Raw genomic sequence first — 23,763 nt, forward strand, 5'->3', positions numbered from 1 at the left:
TGTGCTTTGTGGTATAAAATATATATATATATATATATATATATATATATATTTCAGTGTGTGTATTATATATTCACGTGTACGCTCAATTGTACTTTTGGATAAAAAACAAAATGTAGGGGGCTGGGCCGAGGGGGTCGAGTCCCTTTTTTTGTCTGGCGAATAGCATTTTTGGTAATCTGTCGAGCCCTGTACATACTCATTTGCTGTGTCCCTTTTATATGACTTTGTCACGCAGCTATCCCTTATGAGAGCACGTTGCTGAGAGATGGCTGTGCTCTTTACACCCTCTCTCTCCCCCCTCCCCCCAGCGCCTACTCTTTCCACGTCAGCGCGGAGGGGCAGATGCAGCCGGTCCCTTTCCCTCCGGACGCCCTGATCGGCTCAGGGATCCCCCGTCACGCCCGGCAGCTCCACACCCTGAGCCACGGGGACGTGGTCTGCGCAGTGACCATCAGCAACTCCACCCGGCACGTCTACACCGGCGGCAAGGGCTGCGTTAAAGTGTGGGACGTGGGACAACCAGGCACCAAGACCCCCGTGGCACAGCTCGACTGCCTGGTGAGGAGAATTCCCTGCAGCCTGAGCAAGGAAGCCTGTGTGGCGCTTAACCCCTTCAGCACCAGAGGGCTTTTCACTGCATTGTTCCTCTCTGGGGCTGAACAGGTTAATACACCTCTAATAAAGGCTATGGCGTTAATTAAAAAAGCTGCAGTGGCTGTTGCAACTTTAGAACAGACTCTGCTAAGTTTAAGGGCTGTTGGGCTTGCAGTAAGCTAAAAGCACTCGGGCACGTAGCAACTTTTTCTGAGTATGTGAATGTAAATTAAGTGCTGTCCCCTCTCCGTAGGTCCCAAACGAGCAGGTGGTAGTGACACGATTAAAGGGTTAAATCTGAATGATTTACACTTTTTTTTTTTTTTTTTTTATTATTAACAAGAAAATCCCACATAGGATTCTTTACACATAATTATCTAATGTGCATTTGTAAGCAGGTGAGCAGAGACTTGGGAGGGGTTTGATTTAACTTCGGTCGCTCCCTCCTGTATGATCTCGCTGTGTGTGGAACAGGAGTTTCACGCATCGCACCTTATCTTTATTGGCTCTCACAGGGACTGAGTGCGCTAGAGGTTGTGTAAACACTTTGTTGACAAGATCTCTCCCCCACCCTGACACACACCTTATTCAGAGGTCCGGATGCACAGAATATTATTTCCAAAGCAACACAATCTTTGCTATAAGTCTGGTTCTATTTATTTAAGGAATTGGTTTGAAAATACGTTTTGTTTTTTTTGTTTGTTTTTTTAAATTAGCATTTAACACTATAGTAACCGTAATTATTTTTAAACGTCAGCCCCCAGAATTCTAACTCCAGGAGACAGAGCAAGGATATCCCAGGGAATATACAATCCATCCTCCCCTCTTTTAGGTACCTAAATGAGAAATGAAATAACACGCTGTAGAGATTGTAAAGATGCAGGGATTTGGGCAGAGTTGCAAGGGGTGTCTTGGAAAAATTTCCATGGTAGCCATATTTAATGTTTCTATGTGGTTTGAATTGAAATTTGTGATTAAGATGGAAAGGGTGGAAGTGAATAAGAGCATGATACTGTGTGTGCAGAGGACGAGGGGTTTAACTGCATCTCCCCTCCCCCCAGAACCGTGACAATTACATCCGCTCGTGTAAACTCCTTCCAGACGGGCGCAGTCTGATCGTGGGGGGGGAGGCCAGCACCCTGTCCATCTGGGACCTGGCGTCCCCCACCCCCCGGATAAAAGCGGAGCTCACGTCCTCCGCGCCCGCCTGCTATGCCCTCGCTATCAGCCCGGATGCCAAGGTCTGCTTCTCCTGCTGCTCCGACGGCAACATCGTGGTGTGGGACCTGCAGAACCAGACGCTGGTCAGGTGAGGAGAGAGGAAAGGGTCAAACAGTGCTGGGTTACCTAATGTAGGGGGATCTGACTGCAGATATTAGTGAGAGGGTCTGATATCCCAAAGGTTTATATCTAATGTAGGGGGATCTGACTGCAGATATCAGTGACTGGGTCTGATATCCCAAAGGTTTATATCTAATGTAGGGTGATCTGACTGCAGATATCAGTGACTGGGTCTGATATCCCAAAGGTGTATATCTAATGTAGGGGGATCTGACTGCAGATATCAGTGAGAAGGTCTGATATCCCAAAGGTTTATATCTAATGTAGGGGGATCTGACTGCAGATATCAGTGAGAAGGTCTGATATCCCAAAGGTTTATATCTAATGTAGGGGGATCTGACTGCACATATCAGTGACTGGGTCTGATATCCCAAAGGTTTATATCTAATGTAGGGTGATCTGACTGCAGATATCAGTGACTTGGTCTGATATCCCAAAGGTTTATATCTAATGTAGGGAGATCTGACTGCAGATATCAGTGACTGGGTCTGATATCCCAAAGGTTTATATCTAATGTAGGGTGATCTGACTGCAGATATCAGTGACTGGGTCTGATATCCCAAAGGTTTATATCTAGTGTAGGGAGATCTGACTGCAGATATCAGTGAGAGGGTCTGATATCCCAAAGGTTTATATCTAATGTAGGGGGATCTGACTGCAGATATCAGTGACTTGGTCTGATATCCCAAAGGTTTATATCTAATGTAGGGGGATCTGACTGCAGATATCAGTGACTTGGTCTGATATCCCAAAGGTTTATATCTAATGTAGGGAGATCTGACTGCAGATATCAGTGAGAGGGTCTGATATCCCAAAGGTTTATATCTAATGTAGGGGGATCTGACTGCAGATATCAGTGACTTGGTCTGATATCCCAAAGGTTTATATCTAATGTAGGGAGATCTGACTGCAGATATCAGTGACTGGGTCTGATATCCCAAAGGTTTATATCTAATGTAGGGAGATCTGACTGCAGATATCAGTGACTGGGTCTGATATCCCAAAGGTTTATATCTAATGTAGGGAGATCTGACTGCAGATATCAGTGACTGGGTCTGATATCCCAAAGGTTTATATCTAATGTAGGGGGATCTGACTGCAGATATCAGTGACTGGGTCTGATATCCCAGTGACTGGTCTTTTTTTTTATTTTATTTTTTAATAATACGGGTGGGGAAACCGGGGGGCATTTCCATAATCCAAGGGCTTTTCTGATGCCCCTCTCTCCCACCTCCCCCCCCCCCCCCCCCCGCAGACAGTTCCAGGGGCACACGGACGGAGCCAGCTGTATAGATATCTCTCACGATGGTACCAAGCTGTGGACTGGGGGTCTGGATAACACTGTGAGATGCTGGGACCTAAGGGAGGGGCGACAGCTGCAACAGCACGACTTCAACTCCCAGGTATGGGGGGTACAGGGAGGAGGCAAGTGGGGGGGGGGGGTTAATAAAGATTTGGAGAGAGAGGTCACCAGTACCGCCTTGGCTATTGTATGTAGGGAGGAGAAGGGGGGGTGTCAGGAAAACTACATCAAGTCCCAGGTATGGGGGACGGGTTAGGGGAAGGGTAGAGAGTAAAGGGTCATGAGCTGAATTTCAGCTGCTAGGGGGAGGGAGAGAGGGGGCGCTGCATGTGTGTGATTACAGAGGGGGTTCAATAGGGCAGCCGAGGGGGATTGTGGGTAGGAGCACAGAGAGGTCAACGTGGAAAGCATGGAGAAGAGGAAAGGGGATCGGCAGGGGGAAGAGGGTTTAAAGTCTGCACACGGTGTACTGGGAAGGACCCTCTGACCCCCTTCTTCCCACAGATTTTCTCCCTGGGATACTGCCCCACGGGGGAGTGGTTGGCTGTGGGCATGGAGAGCAGTAACGTAGAGGTGCTGCACGTCTCCAAACCCGATAAGTACCAGCTGCACCTGCACGAGAGCTGCGTCCTATCCCTACAGTTCGCTTCCTGCGGTGAGTCCTGGTGTGGGGGGTGGGAAGACGGGTGCCTTGTTGCACAGTTAGGGGCCCGCTCTTGTTATGTGTCTGATTTGGGGTCTTTATGCATGCATAGCTCATGGTGAGATAGTGCCAGCGTCTCTGGGACTTGCGTAGGGCAGACAATAATACAGAGTGTTGCTGCTTTTCACACACAGATGTTCTGAGTCATTGTGTGCGTGTGTGTGCGCGTGTGTGTACGTTTTGGGTCCCAACGGAGCCTTTAGCAAGAGCTCTTGTTTCCCCCCTAACACAAATCCCCTTTTCTTTCAAATGTAATTGTCGTTAATGATATCTTTAACAAAAAAATAATAATAATTTACTCTGGGTTTAATTTAAAAAAAAAAAAGATATACATTTATTTTAAACCCAGAGTAAAATTATAATTTTTTTTTAAAGGTATTGTTAACCACACTTACATTTGAAAGAAAAGGGGATTTGTTTTGGGGGGGGGGGGGAACTACATCCAATAAGGTATTGGTCTCCCTGTCGCAGGGAATGGGTTAACGCTGACCCTCTGTATCTCTGCAGGTAAATGGTTTGTGAGCACAGGGAAGGACAACCTGCTGAATGCCTGGAGGACGCCATATGGAGCCAGCATCTTCCAGGTGAGGGAGCGACGCTCTGCGTGGATGGGTTAATGGGGTTGACGCTCTACGGAGACAGGCTAAAAATGAGGGCGATGCTCTATGGGGACAGGCTAATGGGGGCGACACTATGGGGACGGGCTAATGGGGACGACACTCTGTGGGGAGGGGCTAATGGGGGGCGACGTTCTGCGGAGACAGGCTAATGGGAGCGACACCCGGGACGGGCTAATGGGGGCAACGTTCTGCACGAGACGGACTAGTGGGAGCGACGCTGCGGGGACGGACTAATGACGATGGCGGTCTGCTGGGACGTGCTCATGGGTGTGACGCTATACGGAAGCGACACTGCGAGGATGGGCTAGAGGGGGAGACGCACTGCGGAAACTATGCTCTGTGGGGATGGGTTCATGGGGGTGATGCTCTGCGGGGACGGGCTAATGGGAGTGACGGTTTGCGGGGACGGGCTAATAGGGTTGATGATCTATGGGAATGGGCTAATGGGAGCGACACTGTGCTGGGATGGACTAATTGGGGCGATGCTCTGCGGAAACGGGCTAAGAATGGGGGTGACTCTGCGGCGATGTGGTTCAAGTGGCTACCAGGCTATGCAGACCCCTCACTCCTCTCCTCTCTCCCTCCAGTCTAAAGAGTCTTCGTCCGTCCTGAGCTGTGACGTCTCCACTGATGACCAATTCATTGTCACTGGCTCCGGAGATAAGAAAGCCACAGTGTACGAGGTCATCTACTGAGGCCCCGGCTGCCGTGACCCACCACCCCCACCCCCAGGGTCCCCCTCCCTCAGCACGGACCCTCGGGGCGAGCCCTGTCCCTCGGGTAGTTCTGGTTTTAGGTGTATATTTTATCTGTATGGGGCAGCGTGTATTTAATAATAAAACAGGAGAAAATAATGTCCGTGTCTGACTGTGACTGGGGAAGAGTGTCGGCTGGGTGCGCAGGGCACATGGAGGTGGGAAGAGGTATAGATATGGGGGCAGGGGGAGTTGGGAGCACAGAGGGTGGGGGGGGGAGAGAGGAGAGACGCATATGGAAGGGAACATACAGGGGGGAGGAGTGGGTCGGGGGGGGACATACAGGGTGAAATGGGGGAGAAAATGACACATGGAGGGAAGAGGAGAAATGCAGGGGGTGGAGTGGGATTAAGGGAGAGAGGGTCACATGGGTGAGCAGGGAGGGTGATCAGGCATGGTTGGGGAGGGTTTGGGGGTATGGTATATCTGGAGCAGGTTCTAATGCATTGGAGGCCTCTGGCAGCCACAGGGTTTAGATTAACTTGACATGTTTTAAAACGTAGGCAAAAAAATATGATATAACTCTCATTCAGTGAAGGAAGGAACACTGCAGTGATCCTGATGATCAGGGCAGGCACCAACTTCAAATAACCCCCCCAAAAAAAGATTTGCATCAATAATTGGCGAAAAAACAAGAAAAGAGAAACTGCAGGTGTTCCATAGCTTCAGTCCCACTGAGACGCATCAAGAAATCTTGTCCCACTTTAAAATCCCCTTCACTTTCTCCATCTTCCTTCAATGTTCTCCATCATCCCCAGCGGCTTTCCAATCCCAAAGGAATACTTTTTAATGACGTCCGCCATCACATCACTGACTCCTCTGGCAGCCAAGAGGTTACATTTGGAGCTGCTCCCATGCAGGAAGCTAGCTGGGCCTGATCCCTCTTGCTGGCTCTGCAGTCTGCAATAGTGTTAAGGTGGCACCTGTGTATTAGGTATAAATCATATTATACAAACTCTGCGAGCTCAATCAATCCAAATACATATTATATGTTTACGTGCTTAATAGTAACAACTGGAGTGCTACTGGGCTATACAGTGGTGTGAAAAAGAAAGTACACCCTCTTTGAATTCTATGGTTTTACATATCAGGACATAACAATCATCTGTTCTTTAGTAGGTCTTAAAATTTGGTAAATACAACCTCAGATGAACAACAGCACATGACATATTACACCGTATCATGATTTATTTAACAAAAATACAGCCAAAATGGAGAAGCTATGTGTGAAAAACTAAGAACACACTGCTTCCATAGGAATTAAGATGCTAAGTAGCAGACAGGTGCTGCTAATCAAATGCCCTTGATTAATTGATCATCAGCAAGTGTGACCACCTCTATAAAAGCCGAAGTTTTAGCAGTTTGCTGGTCTGGAGCATTCAGGTGTGTGTTAACACAATGCCAAGGAGGAAAGACCTTAGCAATGATCTTAGAGAAGCAATTGTTGCTGCCCATCAATCTGGGAAGGGTTATAAGGCCATTTCCAAACAATTTAAAGTCCATCATTCTACAGTGAGAAAGATTATTCAAAAGTGGAAAACATTCAAGACAGTTGCCAATCTTCCCAGGAGTGGACGCCCCAGCAAATTCACCCCAAGGTCAGACCGTGCAATGCTCAGAGAAATTGCAAAAAAAAACAAGAGTTACATCTCAGACTCTACAGGCCTCAGTTAGCATGTTAAATGTTAAAGTTCATGACAGTACAATTAGAAAAAGACTGAACAAGTATGGTTTGTTTGGAAGGGTTGCCAGAAGAAAGCCTCTTCTCTCGAAAAAGAACATGGCAGCACGGCTTAGGTTTGCAAAGTTGCATCTGAACAAACCACAAGACTTCTGGAACAATGTCCTTTGGACAGACGAGACCAAAGTGGTGATGTTTGGCCATAATGCACAGCGCCACGTTTGGCCAAAACCAAACACAGCATATCAGCACAAACACCTCATACCAACTGTCAGGCACGGTGGTAGAGGGGTGATGATTTGGGCTTGTTTTGCAGCCACAGGACCTGGGAACCTTGCAGTCATTGAGTCGACCATGAACTCCTCTGTATACCAAAGTATTCTAGAGTCAAATGTGAGGCCATCTGTCCGACAGCTAAAGCTTGACCGAAATTGCAGATTGAAGATTTTCAAATGCAACAGGACAATGATCCCAAGCACACCAGCAAATCTACAACAGAATGGCTGAAAAAGAAAAGAATCAAGGTGTTGCAATGGCCCAGTCAAAGTCCAGACCTCAACCCGATTGAAATGCTGTGGCTGGACCTTAAGAGAGCTGTGCATAAACAAATGCCCACAAACCTCAATGAACTGAAGCAACGTTGTAAAGAAGAGTGGGCCAAAATTCCTCCACAGTGATGTGAGAGACTGATAAAGTCATACAGAAAACGATTACTTTGTTATTGCTGCTAAAGGTGGTTCTACAAGCTATTGAATCATAAGGTATACTTAGTTTTTCACACATGGCTTCTCCATTTTGGCTTTATTTTTTGTTAAATAAATCATGACACGGTGTAATATGTCATGTGTTGTTGTTCATCTGAGGTTGTATTTACCTAATTTTAAGACTTGCTAAGGAGCAGATGATCGTTATGTCCTGATATGTAAAACCATAGAATTCAAAGAGGGTGTACTTTCTTTTTCACACCACTGTATATATATCTAATCTATGTATATCATCTTCAGCCCTTGTTCCAATGCTGGGTGAAGGTGTCCCCAAGGATATATAGCTATATCCAGGTCTGCCGGTGAGTGGGGGGGGGGGGGGGGGGGAGAACAGGCACAAGTGTCCCGAGCCAGATGGCTGTGGGGGCCAGCCTGCCTGGTTCCGGTCCTCTCGTTGCCACTGGGCACCGGCTCTCCCCCAGCTGTGGGCTTTCCTCACTGACATGAGTGCTGTCCCATGCTGAGCCTCTGATGGCTCGCGCCGGAAGCAAGCTTGGCCCAGCTTCCAGCGCACACCGGCATGAGCGAGAGGCCTGGGGAGCACTGCTGTCAGAGGCTCGGCGTGGGACAGCGTCAGTGAGGGAGGCCTGCAGCTGAGGTAAGCTGGGGCCCTGCGGCAACGAGAGGACCAGCAGCCGGGCAAAGAACTTGGGGGATGCCAGCAGCAGCTGGGTGAGAGCCTGGGCAGCAGAGGCCTGAGACCATCCCCAAGGTAGGTAAAGTCTATGTTTTGTATTTATTTGGTGGGATGTTTTTTTTTTTTTGTGAGGGGTGGGGGGGGGTTGGTTGTATGTATTTGGGGGTTGGGGGGGTTGTATGTATTTGGGGGGGTTGTATGCATTTAGTGGTAGGGGGGGTTGTATGTATTTGGGGGGGGTTGGTTGTATGTGTTGGGGGGGTTGTATGTATTTAGGGGTAGGGGGGTTGTGTGTATTTGGGGGGGTTGGTTGTATGTATTTGGGGGTTGGGGGGGGTTGTATGTATTTGGGGGTTGGGGGAGTTGTATGTATTTGGGGGGTTTGATTGTATGTTTTTGGGGCTTGTATGTATTTGGGGGGGTGTTTTTTAATGTATTTGGGGGGGCAGGGGATGTATTTTGGGGGTGGTAGTTTTTCGGTATGTATTTTGTGGTGGGGATTGTGTGTGTGGGGCTGGGGGGGGGGGGACAGGATATGAGTGAGAGTGGAGTAATTGATGATGGGGGAGGGGGGGCGTAAGAGTGAGACGGAGGGGATAGAAATACACGGGCCCCTGCAGCCCAGTCTATATCTATATCCTGGGTGAGGTCTTCATCCACCAAGAGTGGATTGATCAAGGGGGTTTGTGTGTAGTTGTGTGTCGTTTTTATTCCCCCTTCACATCCTAATTGCAAACTTGATAGTGTGTGTCTCCCAGTAACTCTGCTCCCCAGCCCCTGGTTATGAATCTTAGAGCTCTTGATAGCAGAACAATTAGTGACACTGAGAATAACCCAGAGCCACCTTAAGTCTGCCCCCCTCTATCCCCCGCAGGGCTCCTGTGTGACCCCCCCCATCCCCCACATTGGCTGCAGCTGCCTGCCTGTCTCAGCCCATCAGCTGAGAGATCCCCACGAGGGGCTCTGATGTCATTGATGTCATTTGTCCAATCAGAAAAGAAGCAGCAGCGAACCTGCACACAAAAGCATCAAGGGCGGCCGGAGCAAGGGATGCTGGGAGTTGTAGTCTCACACAATGAGCAGGCGCTGATGTACAAGCTGAGTTTCCCATAACCCCTTCACTGCCAAGCAGGGCTATAACCACGCTGAGATATAATAATATGCGGAGATACCATGTACAGTGATGCCAGTCTGCGCGCAATTATAACACGCAGGGACCGGTCTTGCGCCTCCCTTTGACTCTGAAGGGGTTGGGTTATTTTCATAGAGTGACAGTACTGTGTCTACTTTATTTATTTATAAAATGTTTTACCAGAAAGTAATACATTGAGTTACCTCTCGTTTTTCAAGTATGTCCTGGGCAAAGATAGAGTTACATCAGCAGTATATTGTAGCCGCCTTCTATACACTGGTATTTTCTGTGATGACGGGGTTAACTATCCAGAAGCGGAGGATGGCGGCTGCCCAGCCGGAAACTACATCTCCCACAATGCCCTGCCCGCTGGGTGTCTGCAACTGTCAATCAAAGTAACGTGGGCTCTCTTCCCTCCCTCCCCCCCTCTCTCTCTCTCACACCCTGTCCTCCTGCTGTAAATAAGACACATTGCTCTCTGAAGCTGCCTCACCCTGAAAGGCTCAGCTCTCTGCTCATTAACCACTGCACATTATGGCCTGCGCCCACCCCCTCCCTTTAACCCATTGCGGGCCAGAGTGGCACGTCTGGCTCTCAAGGGGTTAATGACGCAGTGCCACACACATTAAAATGACAATATATATTTATTAATAAAAAATTTACAAAAAACATAAACCACCTATGCCGTTCCCCCGTAATTCAAGATATGCTTTGCAAATCCAGGCCTCAAAGAGAATTATGAATACCCCTGTAACGGATATCACACGGTATACAGCAAACAGGTCTTTTGTGAAGCGCTGACAGACGTGTTGACGAAGGCAGCCATCTTTAAAAGGTCCCAGAAAAAAAAAATTATGTCGATATTTCTTCTAAGCAGAAAACTGTGGGGGAGGAGCAGGTTTGGAAAAGAAGGGGGGGGAATTAAACTAATTTTGCAAGAGAGTAATAATCCGCTGATGTTTCTCTGGTGCTCAGGCACCGTCCACATGCGGCACAGAAAGGGTTAAAAAAAAAAAAAGCTGTCGCGAAAATGTCCCCAGGAGACAGAGAAGTCTGAATATTTCATGCGGCCTCATCTTTTGTGAATGAAAGTGTTTGCTGCCAGTTGCAGGGCAAAGGAACAGCGTGGGAGGAATAAAGATGGCAGGAACCTGAACCACTTCAGTGCCACAGGGGGACCTGTAACGCATCGCTTTGTGTTATTATATCACTCTGTGTTATATCACTCGCTGTGTTACTATATCGCTCTGTTATATCCCTGAGTGTTATATGCTCGCTGTGTTATTATATCGCTCTGTTATATCCCTGAGTGTTATATCGCTCGCTGTGTTATTATATCGCTCTGTTATATCCCTGAGTGTTATATTGCTCGCTGTGTTATTATATCGCTCTGTTATATCCCTGAGTGTTATATGCTCGCTGTGTTATTATATCGCTCTGTTATATCCCTGAGTGTTATATCCCTCGCTGTGTTATTATATCGCTCTGTTATATCCCTGAGTGTTATATGCTCGCTGTGTTATTATATCGCTCTGTGTTATTATATCGCTCTGTTATATCCCTGTGTTATATCGCTCGCTGTGTTATTATATCGCTCTGTTATATCCCTTTGTGTTATATCACTCTGAGGGGGCGATTCACTAAGCAGGGAGCTTTTGCGCCCGATTGGGACATTTTTAATCCCACGATAAAAAATGAAGCCAGTCGCGGGATTCACTAAGAAGTGAAGCGCATTTGGTTAGGTGCGGGCAAAAACATGCCGATCGCGCGAGCTGTTTTTTTGCCCCCCTGCTATTGTGCTTAAAAATCTAAAGCGTGATAGCTGTTTGGAAAAAAAAAAAAGCAGCCTGTAAGAGCTGTATGGAGACACTGTGTCTCCATGCATGGCTCTTACAGGCGATCGTACTGTAAACATATATATTTTAATAATAGTGTACATGTGCAGGGGGTCTCCTGAGCTGTACCACATCGGTTTTAGCCTCGGGGACCCCTTACTTCATGAGATACAGGCCCCGTTATGGGGTGCTGGTATCCCCTGTGCTTTTCAATCTCCCTCGTCACGTGACCAGGGGATTTAAATCCTGCAGGGGGATACCAGCACCCCATAACGGGGCCATGAAGTAGGGGGTCGCCTGAGGCTGAAACCGATGCAGTTCAGCTCAGGAGACTCCCTGCTCATCTACACTAGTATTAAAACACACATATCAATAAAATATAATTCCTTACAGTAGCGGCTAGCCGTTATGGTAATGAAGCTGCATGAATATAATTTTTATTAATAGTATGCGGGAGCAGGGGGTCTCCTGAGCTGAACCGCTTTGATTTCAGCCTCGGGGACCCCCTGCTTCCCGAGTTACAGGCCCAGATATGGGGTGCTGGTATCTCCTCCATTATTTAAATGTCCCGCGTCATGTGACGCGGACGCTTTAAAAATGGCGGCGACACTGGCATCCAATGCCCCATACCGGGGCCTGTAACACGGGAAGCAGGGGGTCCCTGAGCCAGGAATCAAAGCGGTTCAGCTCAGGAGACCCCCTGCTCCCGCACACTATTAAAAAAAATACATTAAACCAGCTTCATTACCTTAGCCAGCGACTAGCCGCTAAGGCAATAAAGGGGTTAAGGCCCAATAGCAGCTTTATTGGTGGCAACTGCCCCGAATAAACCTTGCAATATGTGCTACCCACCCACCCCCCGTGCCCCCAACAACCCCTATACGCCCCTAACATACATTACATTTTTTTTTTTAAAGCATAGGAATGTTACTATAGGCCGGCGAGGGCACCTCGGGTTGTCCCCACGGGTGTCCGGGGGCCCTCGGGTGGTCCCCGCTGGCCTGCGGTACCAATCCTGTACTTTAAAAAAAAAAAAACGGGAAATAAATAAACCCCCTCTAACACATACAGTACAGTAATGGGCAAAATTTATATTATCCAGATATGGATAATAGTGCATTTGCCCATTTAAAATAAAACATTAAGTTGCAGAAATAAAATAAATAAAACTTACACTCACCCCTGCCAGGCTGCCACGATGAAGGCCGTCCTCATCCTCATCACCATCCATGTCCTCCGTTGTCACAATCTAATGTCCCCTAACCCCTTAATCACCTTAGCGGTTATTAACGATATAATAATTAAGGGGTTAACCCAACCTATCCCACTACCCACCCAGGAGGCCTAACCACCCTCCCCAGGCAACTACCCCCACCCTTCACCCATTCATTGGCACAGTGTGTATGTACATCATGCTCATATAATATGGGCATGATTTACCACTACAGCAAGAAATGGTGAAGGAATACATTAGATCTTGTTTGTGATTGTTTTTTTTTAGGTTGACCATTGACTGGCATAGTGTTAAATCATGATGAACCCACTGTGCCATTCAATTGTTTGATTGGCATTAGTAATGTGTTCATTTTTCAATGTAATATTGTTTTATTTGGACCTGTTTTTTTATTCCTTTGCCATTTCTTGCTATAGTGGTAAATCATGCCCATATTATATGGGCATGATGTACCCACTGTACCAATGAATGGGTGAAGGGTGGTGGTAGTTTCCTGGGGAGGGTGGTTAGGCCTCCTGGGTGTGTAGTGGGGGAGGGTGGGTTAACCCCTTAATTACTAGAGTGGTTAATAACCGGTAAGGTGATTAGGGGGTTAGGGGACATTAGATTGTATTTGTGATTGTACTGCATTGTTTGCAACGGAGGACATGGACGGTGATAAGGACAGCCTTCATCATGGCAGCCTGGCAGGGGTGAGTGCAATTTTTATTTATTTTATTACTGCAGCTTAATGTTTTATTTGTAATGGACAAATGCACTATTATCCATATCTGGAAAATAGTAATGTTGACCATTAATGTATTGTATGTGTTAGGGGGCGGGAGGTGTATTTATTTCAAAGTATTCCCTGTTATGTTTTTTTGGCCACACGATTGGTACCGCAGGCCAGCGGAGACCCTCAGACTCCTGCGGGGATCACCCGAGGGCCCCGGATCCCACGGGGATCACCCGGGGACACCCGCCGGCCTGTTGTATTAATTGTGTGGTGAAAAAAAAGGTAAACAATGATTTTATTCATGGCTCCATTTCTTTTGCGCCAGCCTTTAGCTGGTGCAAAAATCTGGCGTGCTTTTAAAGTACGATTCACTTATCACTTCTTAGTGAATCGCGGTGACTGGCAAAAAATGGCACGTTTGCCGTTTTTTGCCTGATCAGACGTATTTTTTTTCTTAGTGAATCGCGCAGCAGGCAGTATCGGTCTTAAAAGCCATTTATCGTCCTTAAAAGCAGTTATCACTGCTTAGGGAATCGCTCCCCAAGTGGTTATATCTGCGTATTAATATACCGGCATGTTATTATATCTCTGTTATTTTATCGCCCTGTATGAGATATATATATATATATATATATATATATATATATATATATCTTTGTGTGATATTCTGCGCATTCACCATTGCAGAGGGGATTGAATGGGAGGGTCCTTATATGACCAGGAAACATGTAATCCAATTATACGAATGTGAGGCACTATTCTAGTTACCAGTCTCCCCTATGCAAATCAGGAGCAAAACCAGTGTGAACAACAGAACTTGATTTATCAAAGGAAACCCATTTAAAGCAATTGGAGTGTTTTCTTTTATAAATCATAGGGACACACACACACACACACACACACACACACACACACACACACACACACACACACACACACACACACACACACACACACACACACACACACACACACACACACACACACACTGTAATTATATAGTACATTGCCTCTGTCAGTGAAGAGGTGAAAAGTCCTGCACTAAAGCTGTCCCCTTCATACCCCCTGCAGCTTTCCCTGGCAGTGAAGCGGTTAAGATATTCAGCCTTTACTGCCAGTGATTAAGCAGGAGGTTTGGGTAGGCACGGCCAGGGCTGAGGATTCCTTGGCACAACCTGGCAGCTTAATTGCTCTGCGCTGCCAGCCAGGGTAGAGAGCTCGGCCACCTAACCACTTTTATATCCTTGCATCGGGAGGGAGAAGGTATGGGGAAAGCTTGGAGTGGGGAAATCACGCCTGTGATTTCTGATATGGGAGCCAGTAGAGTGTAAGCTCTTCAAGCAAGATATCAATCCTGTGTATTGTATGCCTTGTATTATTACCTCTATGTTGTGTATTCAATTTGTAAGCTCTTTGGGCCAAGTCATGATCTCACCCCATGTGTACTTGTATACCTCGTATTATTACTCCCATGTGCTGTCTCTTAGATTGTATGCTCTTCAGTCTTTCCTCAATGTACACGGTTTTCATCCCTGTGTCACATTTGATTGCAAGCTCTTGAGCAGCAATCCCTTTTCTGCTCTCCTGTACAACAATACTGAACATCGGGATAGCGGCACCTGTAATATTTGTCTGTATCTGCCTACAAACTCAAAGGCCCACTGCCCACTTTTAAAATGGTGACCCTTTCCCAGAATAGCAATACTGTTCATTGCCAAATACGGATCATATCCATGTGCACGATTCAACCAACCAGAATTTGTGTTACCTTTCTGTTTCCAGGGGTCCCCCATCCCCTCCAAATATATTCCCGGAGCCAGCAGCCATCACCCTGTGTCACACTATTCAACCCACAAAAGCACAGATTTTGAGCAGGCATTGTAACGCTTTATTGAAAAAGGCACAGTCTCGCTCTCCACACTTAATATTATAATCAACAGGTTCAATGATCGGACACAAAATAAAGGCAAAAAAATAGGGGAAAAGAAAACCCAAAGCTTTTCTACATGACTATGTACAAAGCACAAACCTGGGCATGGGACACACTACCTTACAGAAATCTATTCCCCCTCTCCCCCAATTATTTTTTCAACCCCATCGCTGCCAGAAGATCCTTCGGCAGAGAGGGAGTTAAATTTTTTTTTTTTTTAAAGCCTCCCCCGCCTTAGATTTAAACGATTAAGAGTCAATGATTGTGACCCTTTCACTGCCGCAGGGGCAGGAGGTTAAATTGCTTGTCCTACTTAAGCACACTAAGTGCTGATGGAAGTAAAGATTTAGGACCAAATCCGCTAAGCAGTGCTGTTCCACACACCTTACGTCCTGACTTGAATGTCCCATAAAGGTGTCTTCTTGTGCCGGATGGCGTCTTATGGAATTGCAACACTTAGTAAATGTGGGCCTTAACCCTTTCCTTACTCCCCAGTGCGTGGCAGGCCCCACTGGCAGCGAACGGGTTAAAAAAAGAAAAAGAAATGTTGTTTATGAAAAACTCCGCCTCACCCTCCCCACCCCCCATCCAGATACCTGCTTGGAATTTTGAAGAGGGTGTTTAAAAATGGCTGCCATTTTCTTATGCAGGAAATATTGACCCCCCCACCCACAGCCAACCAAGTAAAAGCAAAGCAGAAAAAAGCCCTGCGCTGCACATGGGACGCAGGAGGCGGAGTCCCTGAACTATTCCACCCCTCTGTCCTATCGGCCTTTTCTCCTGACCCCCAGTTATGCAGGGCCAGTATGGAGGGCTGTACAAATGCGTCTAAGGTCGCTCAGCTCTTCTATTGCGTTCCTCCGATAGAGGGCTCTGTGATGTGCTGCAGGTCCCTCGCCAATGTGGTACTCCATCCTACTTTAGTCTTCTAAACTTCAGGACATCTGTGGGAGGCAGAACAGGGGCAAGGAGGGGACAAACACACCGTGTGCACTGGGCTGATAATATATGTGGGACAGGAAATGTTGTGCTTTAAGTATGCTGTTAAAATAAGGGCCGACTGTATATTTATATATTTATTTGGACCAAGGGGGACACACTCAAATTGTACACTTGAAATGGATTGTTATTTAACCCCTTCGCTGCCTGATCCTTGCTTTCTTAACCCCATGGCTGCCAGAGAAACCTGCAATGCATTGCATGTTCGTACAATGTGTCGCAGGCCCCTCTGGGTCGCTCACGGGTTCAAGCTGCACCGCACCTCAAAAAATCGGTCTCTCTCACCCCCCACAACCTCCACCACCTCTCCTCCCTGTTTAATCGGATTTGTCCCCATCGTCGTCAGGCCGTGGGTCCCCGTCGTGGCCGTTCTTGTCTTCCTTGGGGAGGTGGCCCTGTGAGCCCAGCGCAGAGAGTGAGAGAAGGCCGCTGCTGGCGCTGACAGGCAGGGAGGGGGCCTGCAGGCCGACGGGCAGAGGGGTCAGAGGGAGGGCCAGGGCCTGGAGCTGGGACAGCTGATGCACCTGAAGCTGCTGCTGTAGAGAAGGGAGGAGGGCGAGGAGGAGGGGGAGGGGGGGAGGAGAGGAGAAACATGTCAGACAGGACTGTGGCCCCTTCCTCTGCTTTAACCCTTTCACTGCCAAAGAGGCAATGCACTGAAAAATCAAAGGGTGACACAGACAGATGGGACATGAAGTCGGGGCCTCCCAGTGCAGGGTGACACAGACAGGAGGGACCTATGACCCATGGAGTCTGTCCCTCCCAGTGCAGGGTGACACAGTGACAGACGGATGGGACCTTTGGGACATGAAATCTGTCCCTCCCAACTCAGGGTGACACAGAGAAGAAAACCTATGGCTATAGAGTCCGTCTCTCCTCAAGGTGACAAAGTGGCCCTCACAGTGTCCCTCCAACCATAGTGACAGTGACACAGCCAGAAGGTATTGAGTGTAAAGAGATTTGTGACAGGGTGTACTGCATGCTGTTTATTGCAGATGTTACATAGCCGGTTATGACACCGTTCCCCTCCCCACTTCCCTCCCCCTCTCCAGTGCAGCCCCCCGGAGCTGTGTCACACGCTCAGAAATAGGGCGCCCCTACAGCGCTCTCACGTACACGGATGATGGAGTTCAACTCCGGAGCAGTCACTTGCTTTGCCCGTTCGATGGCTCCCAGGACCTGCTGCTGGTGCTGTGGAGAGACCAGGGGTCAGGTGTAATCTGTGCCAACGGCGGGTGACGTGAGCCATCATAGGTCATAAAATGTATCAGGAAAGACTGCAGGACCTCAACAAGTACAACTTGGAGGAAGGGAGATCTGATTGAAACTTTCAAATATATCAAGGGTTACAACCAGGTGTAGGAGGGCAGTATATTTTAGAGAGAGCGCTGTCGCTAGAACACAAGGTCACGCTCTGAAGCTGGAGGGTTCGGGCTAAGGGGAAATGTGAGGAAGTACTTCATGGAAAGGGCGGTAGATCTGTGGAATAACCTCCCCACAGAGGTGGTAGGGGCTAATACAGTAAGGGAATTCATACATGCTATCCTAAATATCAAAAGAAAGCCAAGGAGCGCGTAGGGTCTAAGGCAGGGGTGGCAAACTCCAGTTCAAGGGCCACCAGCAGGTCAGTCATTGACTGAGCCACCTGTGCTGAAGCAGGGATCTTTAAAGCCTGACCTGTTGGTGGCCATTGTGGACTGGAGTTGGCCACTTCTGGTGTAAGGGTAGGTCCCCGCTGCAGCCAGCGGCGTGCGCCTCTCACCAGCTAGAAGTCCTTGATGACTCCTCACTTCCTGGCTCACTGCAATACTGTGACGCGCCAGCCAGCCGGGGGATACAACAGGATTGTGTTCCTGTGCGGCGACGCGTCACATGGTGTGCCAGTGAGCCAATGAAGTGGGGAGATCGCCGGCAGCCTGACATGAACAGGGGAGGGGGTGGATCCTTCCTCAAGTGCACAACACACACAACATATTAACACACACACACCATCAACATGCTATGCGGATCCTTCACTTGGAACAGAAAATGTGCGACATGGCCGCCCCCCCCCCCCCATAATCATGGCCGCGCCCACCCGACCCATTTTGGCCACAAACCCCCACGCCTAAAAAAAAGCTGCCTACAGACTGCGGTGAGGCGCCGTGCACGTGCCGCGAGGACGCAAGGCGGGCATGCAGCGGGACCTTAGCCTAATGTTTTACAGTCGATAGGAAAATGAGCAGAATGGGTGGGTCAAGTGGTTCAACTTCTATGTTTCTCTCTAAAATATAATCATCGCCGACCCCCCTTTCCCCCCCCCCCCCCCCCGATAGCGCGGCCTCCTCCCATGCAGAGCAAACTTACCTCCTGTGACAGATACGGCAGCACCTGAGCACAGATTCCATTTAACCGCTTGACGATCTCGGCCTGACAGAGATGAGAGGTTACAGCGTCAAATGGCAGAACACTTCGGTAATCTTATTATCGAACACGCGCTTCATTTGGCCGAAATAACGCAAACTGAAGAACTCGTTCATTTAGGAGAAAGGCTACGTAGGTAGAACATGTGGAATTTGTATCAAGGGTTGCAAATGAAGCATGGCTCCAACAGGTGAAAATTGGGTTCTATTAACCCTGCGTCAATGTATTAAGATAGGGGCGCTCAACTCCAGTCCTCAAGCCTCCCCAACAGGTCAGGTTTTCAGGATATCCCAGCTTCAGGACAGGCGGCTCAATCAAAGCCACCTGTGCTGAAGCAGGGACTGGTTGAGCCACCGTGCTGAAGCAGGAATATCCTGAAAACCTGACCAGATAGGGGGGGTGGGGGGGGTTTGAGGGCTGGAGTTGAGCACCCCCTGTACTAAGGCGCTTCGCCCCAACTTGCTCCACGTCCGCCATGAACGTTTTTGGGGAGTGGTTATAGGAGCCCAGGGCGGAGTCAGTGCAATATTATAATGAGATGCATCAAAATCAGGTTCAGTTTAACTCTTTGCGTCAAATTAATATGGCAGGTTTAAGTAGCAGTAATCTCCATGCCGGAGACCTGCCCTACACGTAAAAAGATTAAACAGGATTAATACATACATCGGACACAAACTGAAGCAGATAGAAATGTTTGCCCTGCATTTTGGAATAAATGGCATGATTTTGACCTAGCCCCCATACTGACTTGCTTTGGTTGAATAATTTTTTTTAAAATTTTTTTTACTCGTTTTTGCAATATAACAAACATAAAAAGGCCTTATTTCATAATTTAAGGTTTGGTTGTTGGCTTTGCCCTGCAGAACTTATTCTGAGGCAAAAAGAACAGTTTCTCACCTGTTTGTGCATTTCGATATTCAGTCCGTATGACATCTCATAGTACTGAGGAGGAAAGCACAGTGCCAGGTTAGTAGGAGAGAGGCACTCAAGGAGTTAATGCAGGACAATATGTGCAGACTGACACATGATAAAATGTTTAAGACAGAGTCTGTATTTACAAATTCCTTATTCCTGCTGGTTTGGTTCTTAGGCAGGAATGTCTAAAACATCCTCTGGCTATGCACAGCTCCCATAACCCTGGCTATGAACACAGGATCCCACAGCAGCGCTTCGGGGCAGTCTGACTACTCAATGAACTTGGGATGCGGATCCAGATGCACGGAACCCATTTCATCTGTCTAAATCTGCTGCAATTTTAATTTAAAAAATGTGAGTTTATTCCCAGTCTAAGCTTTTTACACTCACCATGTGGCAAATCCTTTTACACCCCCCCCCCCCCCCTTCCCAAACAGGACAGCAGAATAGAGCAAAGAGGCAGAATGGTGCAGCTAGGATCCCACTCCAGAGGTGGCTGCTAAAATGTTTCTGGTGTATATTTGGGATTAAAGTTGCTCAAAAGAACAATTGACCGTTCTGTCTGTAAAGGGTATCAACATTATGACACCCTATCATTGGGTTACCTCATCATTATGACAGTATTCCACCCCAGTGGTGGCTGTGTAAAACCCCTCCCAGTGGAATTGTAAAGTGCATACATTGTGCAGGCTCTTCTGGATGTGAAACTGTTAACAGATGTTTTCCTTTGCTCCTCTGTCTGGGAAGCAGCCCCCTCCCCTCCCCTGAGCCTGACCTCTTTGTGCTTACAAGTCCCACAAAGATTTTTCAGCAGATTTACACCCTGCTCTGGCCCTCTATTCCCCCCCCCCCCTTCCTCCCCTCTCCCTGCTGGTCCTGTAACAAGCAGCTGTCTGGCACAGTGAATGAAAGGGATAAACCCTCAGGAGGGGGATTAGCCAGGAGACCTGCAGAGAGGGAAAGGGGGGGGGAGGGGGGTTATTTTTTGGCAGACACACTCCCCTATTCTACTAAACCTCCTGTTTTTGCCGCTTCCAAGTCTTGGAAAGCTCTTAAAAGTTGCTGCCACAAGGGCCGGCGATGCGTTCACTTCCAAATAACATGAAGGAGATGCAATGATGTTATTTGTTTCGTGGGCACATTTTGCGCCAAGTGGCGCAATAGGAATGTTACTGAATGTGCTATATACATACAGATTTGTTACCAAACAAGCAGAGAAAACACAGCCATCGGGACTGATGGATTCCTTCTGAGACACATTCACCAGTAGGTCCACGAACAAAAATGTTACATTATTTTGTAGGTGTTCCAATGGAATAATTTACAACTAAAAGCAAGTCAAAAAGGTGAATAAAGGGGAAATAAAATGAATTTGGAAAAGAGGGGGAAAAAATGGTAGTGTGTACATTGCACGGAATACCTACATGGGGACTCACAGTGGCTGCTTTGTTTGTTTATACTTAGAAATGTCACTGGTCTCTAGAGGTGGCATTTACGGGACGGGAAGGTTCATTACTCCACATATAACAGGAGAGTTTCCTTAGATTTCCTTGGGGGTTAATTCAGAACAGGAGGTGTTACCGCTCTCTGCTTAACCATCTGCAGCCAGCTCTTGGCAGCCACAATTAAAGAGCTAATTGCCCTGAACGGAGGAGTAACAAGCCCTCTCCAAGGAAAATGCAAGTCCACCTAAATTGTGCTCCAGTCCATTTGCTTTTAGAGGGGCCTGCTATGCCACATGTGAAGCCGTGTGTAGCAGGACCCTTTAACTGCGACGGTGCAACTGCTAAAAACCTCGCAGTGACTTTGTGTCTTGTAGAAATAGTGCCTGGAAATGATACACTTCTGGGGCGCTTAGAAATAGCAATTGCTGAAAATCGGGACTGGCCACTGAAACGTCACACTGGTGATGGCAGCTCCCCGGGGTTAAGAGTTTGGGTTTTAAAGCTGAGAAGTTACTAAAGTTATTTGTCAACAAATGACAAAACGGGTATGGCAGGCATTACATGGCTGAGTGTTTAACACAAAGCAGAGAGCTTAGCTGTGCAGATACTCCTGGCATTTAGAAGCCCCTGTGCGGTAGTAACTGTAGTGCAGTTGTAAATACTGATAGCTACCCCTCACATGTGCTCCCTGTAACTCCCCCCAAATCCCCACCCATGCATCAGTGCCCGTCCTGGTACGTACCATCACATAATGACGCTGCATTTCTGATTTCTCACTGGCCAGTTTATCGCACTCCAGCTTCAGGCTGAAAGGGAAACACAGATGTGAACAGAGGGGTCAGTGATGGAATAGCAGAGTGTGTAGTGACAAGGTGTGTGTGTGTGTGTTGAGAGAGTCGGTACTGGAAGTGTAGGCGGAAGATGCAGTGCAACAGTGATACAATGGTAGAACTGTGTGGGAGGTCAGAGCCGGAATATTAGAAGGAGCATGGCTGCATATAGGTGCTGTGACAGGAAGAGGTGTCTGATTACTATGGGCTTCTGTGGGGTGACAAACGTGCAGTGACAGCGGTGTGTGGGGTCCGCACTGGGACAGTAGACCACGATTGAGGCGCAGTGACAGACGTGTGTGTCTTGGGGTCAAGACAGGAATAGCAATGGACACTGCAGGACAGGAAAGACTGACAGAGCTGCCATCTGTGTGTCTTGGGGTCAGTACAGGCATAACACGTGACAGTGCAAGATGGAGGTGTAGTGAGAGCGGTGTGTGGAATAACAGAGTGCAAACACACAGGACAGAAGTGTAGCAGCAGAATGCCACGTGTGAGAGCAGTAGGGTGGTGCAGAGCCGTGCCCCCTCTTACCTGTGATATTGTGCCTGCAGCAACTGGAACTCATCTTTAATTCGATCGCATGAGTCGGAAGTTGTGAATTTGAGCTGCTGGGGCAGGTGAGAGGCGCCCTGGAGGGGCGAGAAAGGAGACAGATGAGACGGAGCAGACACCCTGATATCTTCATGCATTATAATTTCATTAGAAGGTGCCACCATACTCCGTAGCGCAGCATAGTAGGCGAGAAAATCGCATCATAAAATCAAACATTACAAGGTTATCTGATTCTCAGATTATAAGGAGAAGGCTCATGGTCCACAGAGCTTACAATTGAAAGGAAGAGGAGAAACATGGGGGTGTTACACAGGGTCCCCCAAATAACCGTATTATACAACCATTTGTAAATTGTGCTTACAGATGGGGTCTCAGGCCTCCACATATTGATCCTCTACGTAGGAAAACATATATATATACACATACAGAAATATGTACATATGTACGCACAAAAAATATATACACTTCACGTGTGTGTATAAACCCACACACACTATATACCCTAGGCCTCCTCACCGAGTGCCGGCTGCTGCTTTGAGGAAACATCATATCCCGCTCAGGCCCGGGCCCCGGCCTCACGTGATACTATACCCGGGCTCAGCGCTCCCAGCCCCGTTGTGTTGTGGCCGGGCTTGGCGGGCGTGGGCCTGCTCTGCTTGGGCTTAGCGGTGTTCCCTCGGTCTCAGGCCCCGGCCTCTCGTACAGCTCAGTCTGTGGATGTTCCTGTTCGGTGTCTCGCCCCCGGTCTCCGCCTCTATCCGCCGCGGCTCCTTTTGTTTAATGGCGGCTGCAGCTCAACAGATCAGGGGCTCCCCCTGCGGGCCAGAGAGAGTGTGTGTGTGTGTGTGTGTGTGTGTGTGTGTGTGTGTGTGTGTGTGTGTGTGTGTGTGTGTGTGTGTGTGTGTGTGTGTGTGTGTGTGTGTGTGTGTGTGTGTGTGTGTGTGTGTGTGTGTGTGTGTGTGTGTGTGTGTGTGTGTGTGTGTGTGTGTGTCACAACCCTCTCTAATAGCGTATCTGAGATCACATGCATCGTAAGAACCCCAACTCTCTCTAAGGCTGACTTCAGGGTACATGCTGCGGCCGCGAGCGTCCGTGTGCGCCTCCGCCGTGCGCTCTTGCAGCCCAGTGATCAGTGCCTTGGCTGCAGGAGATGGGTCGCAGCGTTTGGGGGGCGTGCCGAACGTGTCACAGAAGCTGCTTGACTGAATCAGCTCACGTGACGCGACTGCAGCCCCAAAAATCATTTTGGGTTGTAGTGGCAAAAAGTAGCAGCGTCAACGCTGTACTTTGCCGCCGGTGGAGTTTTCATTTTGAAAACTCCCACCGAACAACCCCAAATTGCGGCGTACATGCGCGCACGTCACATAGC

General features: G+C 48.1%; 2 protein-coding genes across 4 annotated transcripts in view; one reads left to right on the top strand and one right to left on the bottom strand.

Moving 5' to 3' along the window:
- Positions 1-5,418, top strand: part of LOC142502155 (transducin-like enhancer protein 1) — a 75,738-nt gene extending 70,320 nt beyond the window's left edge. Inside the window, exons 12-17 of the mRNA XM_075613030.1 lie at positions 312-561; positions 1,659-1,906; positions 3,194-3,341; positions 3,746-3,896; positions 4,452-4,528; positions 5,152-5,418. Of these exons, the coding sequence (XP_075469145.1) occupies positions 312-561; positions 1,659-1,906; positions 3,194-3,341; positions 3,746-3,896; positions 4,452-4,528; positions 5,152-5,259 (982 nt within the window). The 3' untranslated portion in view covers positions 5,260-5,418. The remainder of the gene's footprint in view (positions 1-311; positions 562-1,658; positions 1,907-3,193; positions 3,342-3,745; positions 3,897-4,451; positions 4,529-5,151) is intronic.
- A 9,764-nt stretch (positions 5,419-15,182) lies between these two features.
- On the bottom strand, positions 15,183-23,228 carry TLE5 (TLE family member 5, transcriptional modulator). Of its 3 annotated transcripts, none has more exons than XM_075611531.1 (7): positions 22,911-23,228; positions 22,374-22,447; positions 21,752-21,815; positions 19,547-19,591; positions 18,593-18,655; positions 17,363-17,437; positions 15,183-16,782 (listed from the first exon to the last, which is right to left on the bottom strand). In XM_075611531.1, the coding sequence occupies exons 1-7, from the start codon at positions 22,941-22,943 to the stop codon at positions 16,564-16,566; spliced, it is 573 nt and encodes a 190-aa protein (XP_075467646.1). In that variant the 5' UTR covers positions 22,944-23,228; the 3' UTR covers positions 15,183-16,563. The 3 variants fall into 3 exon arrangements, with proteins under 3 accessions (XP_075467646.1, XP_075467644.1, XP_075467645.1); XM_075611529.1 differs by having other exon boundaries at positions 22,374-22,471; positions 22,911-23,226; XM_075611530.1 differs by having other exon boundaries at positions 15,183-16,779; positions 22,374-22,471; positions 22,911-23,225.
- Positions 23,229-23,763: the final 535 nt, after the last annotated feature.

This window comes from Ascaphus truei, chromosome 8, assembly GCF_040206685.1.
Source record: "Ascaphus truei isolate aAscTru1 chromosome 8, aAscTru1.hap1, whole genome shotgun sequence".
Lineage (NCBI taxonomy): Eukaryota > Metazoa > Chordata > Amphibia > Anura > Ascaphidae > Ascaphus > Ascaphus truei.

What these genes read in the sequence shown, in the direction of transcription:
- TLE5 (XM_075611529.1), bottom strand. Translation starts at nt 22,943, where the DNA reads ATGATGTTTCCTCAAAGCAGCAGCCGGCACTCG. An exon ending in TGCAGCGTCATTATGTGATG is followed by an intron (nt 19,592 to 21,751) that starts GTACGTACCAGG and finishes TTTCCTCCTCAG; the next exon opens with TACTATGAGATGTCATACGG. An exon ending in ATATCGAAATGCACAAACAG is followed by an intron (nt 18,656 to 19,546) that starts GTGAGAAACTGT and finishes CATCTCTGTCAG; the next exon opens with GCCGAGATCGTCAAGCGGTT.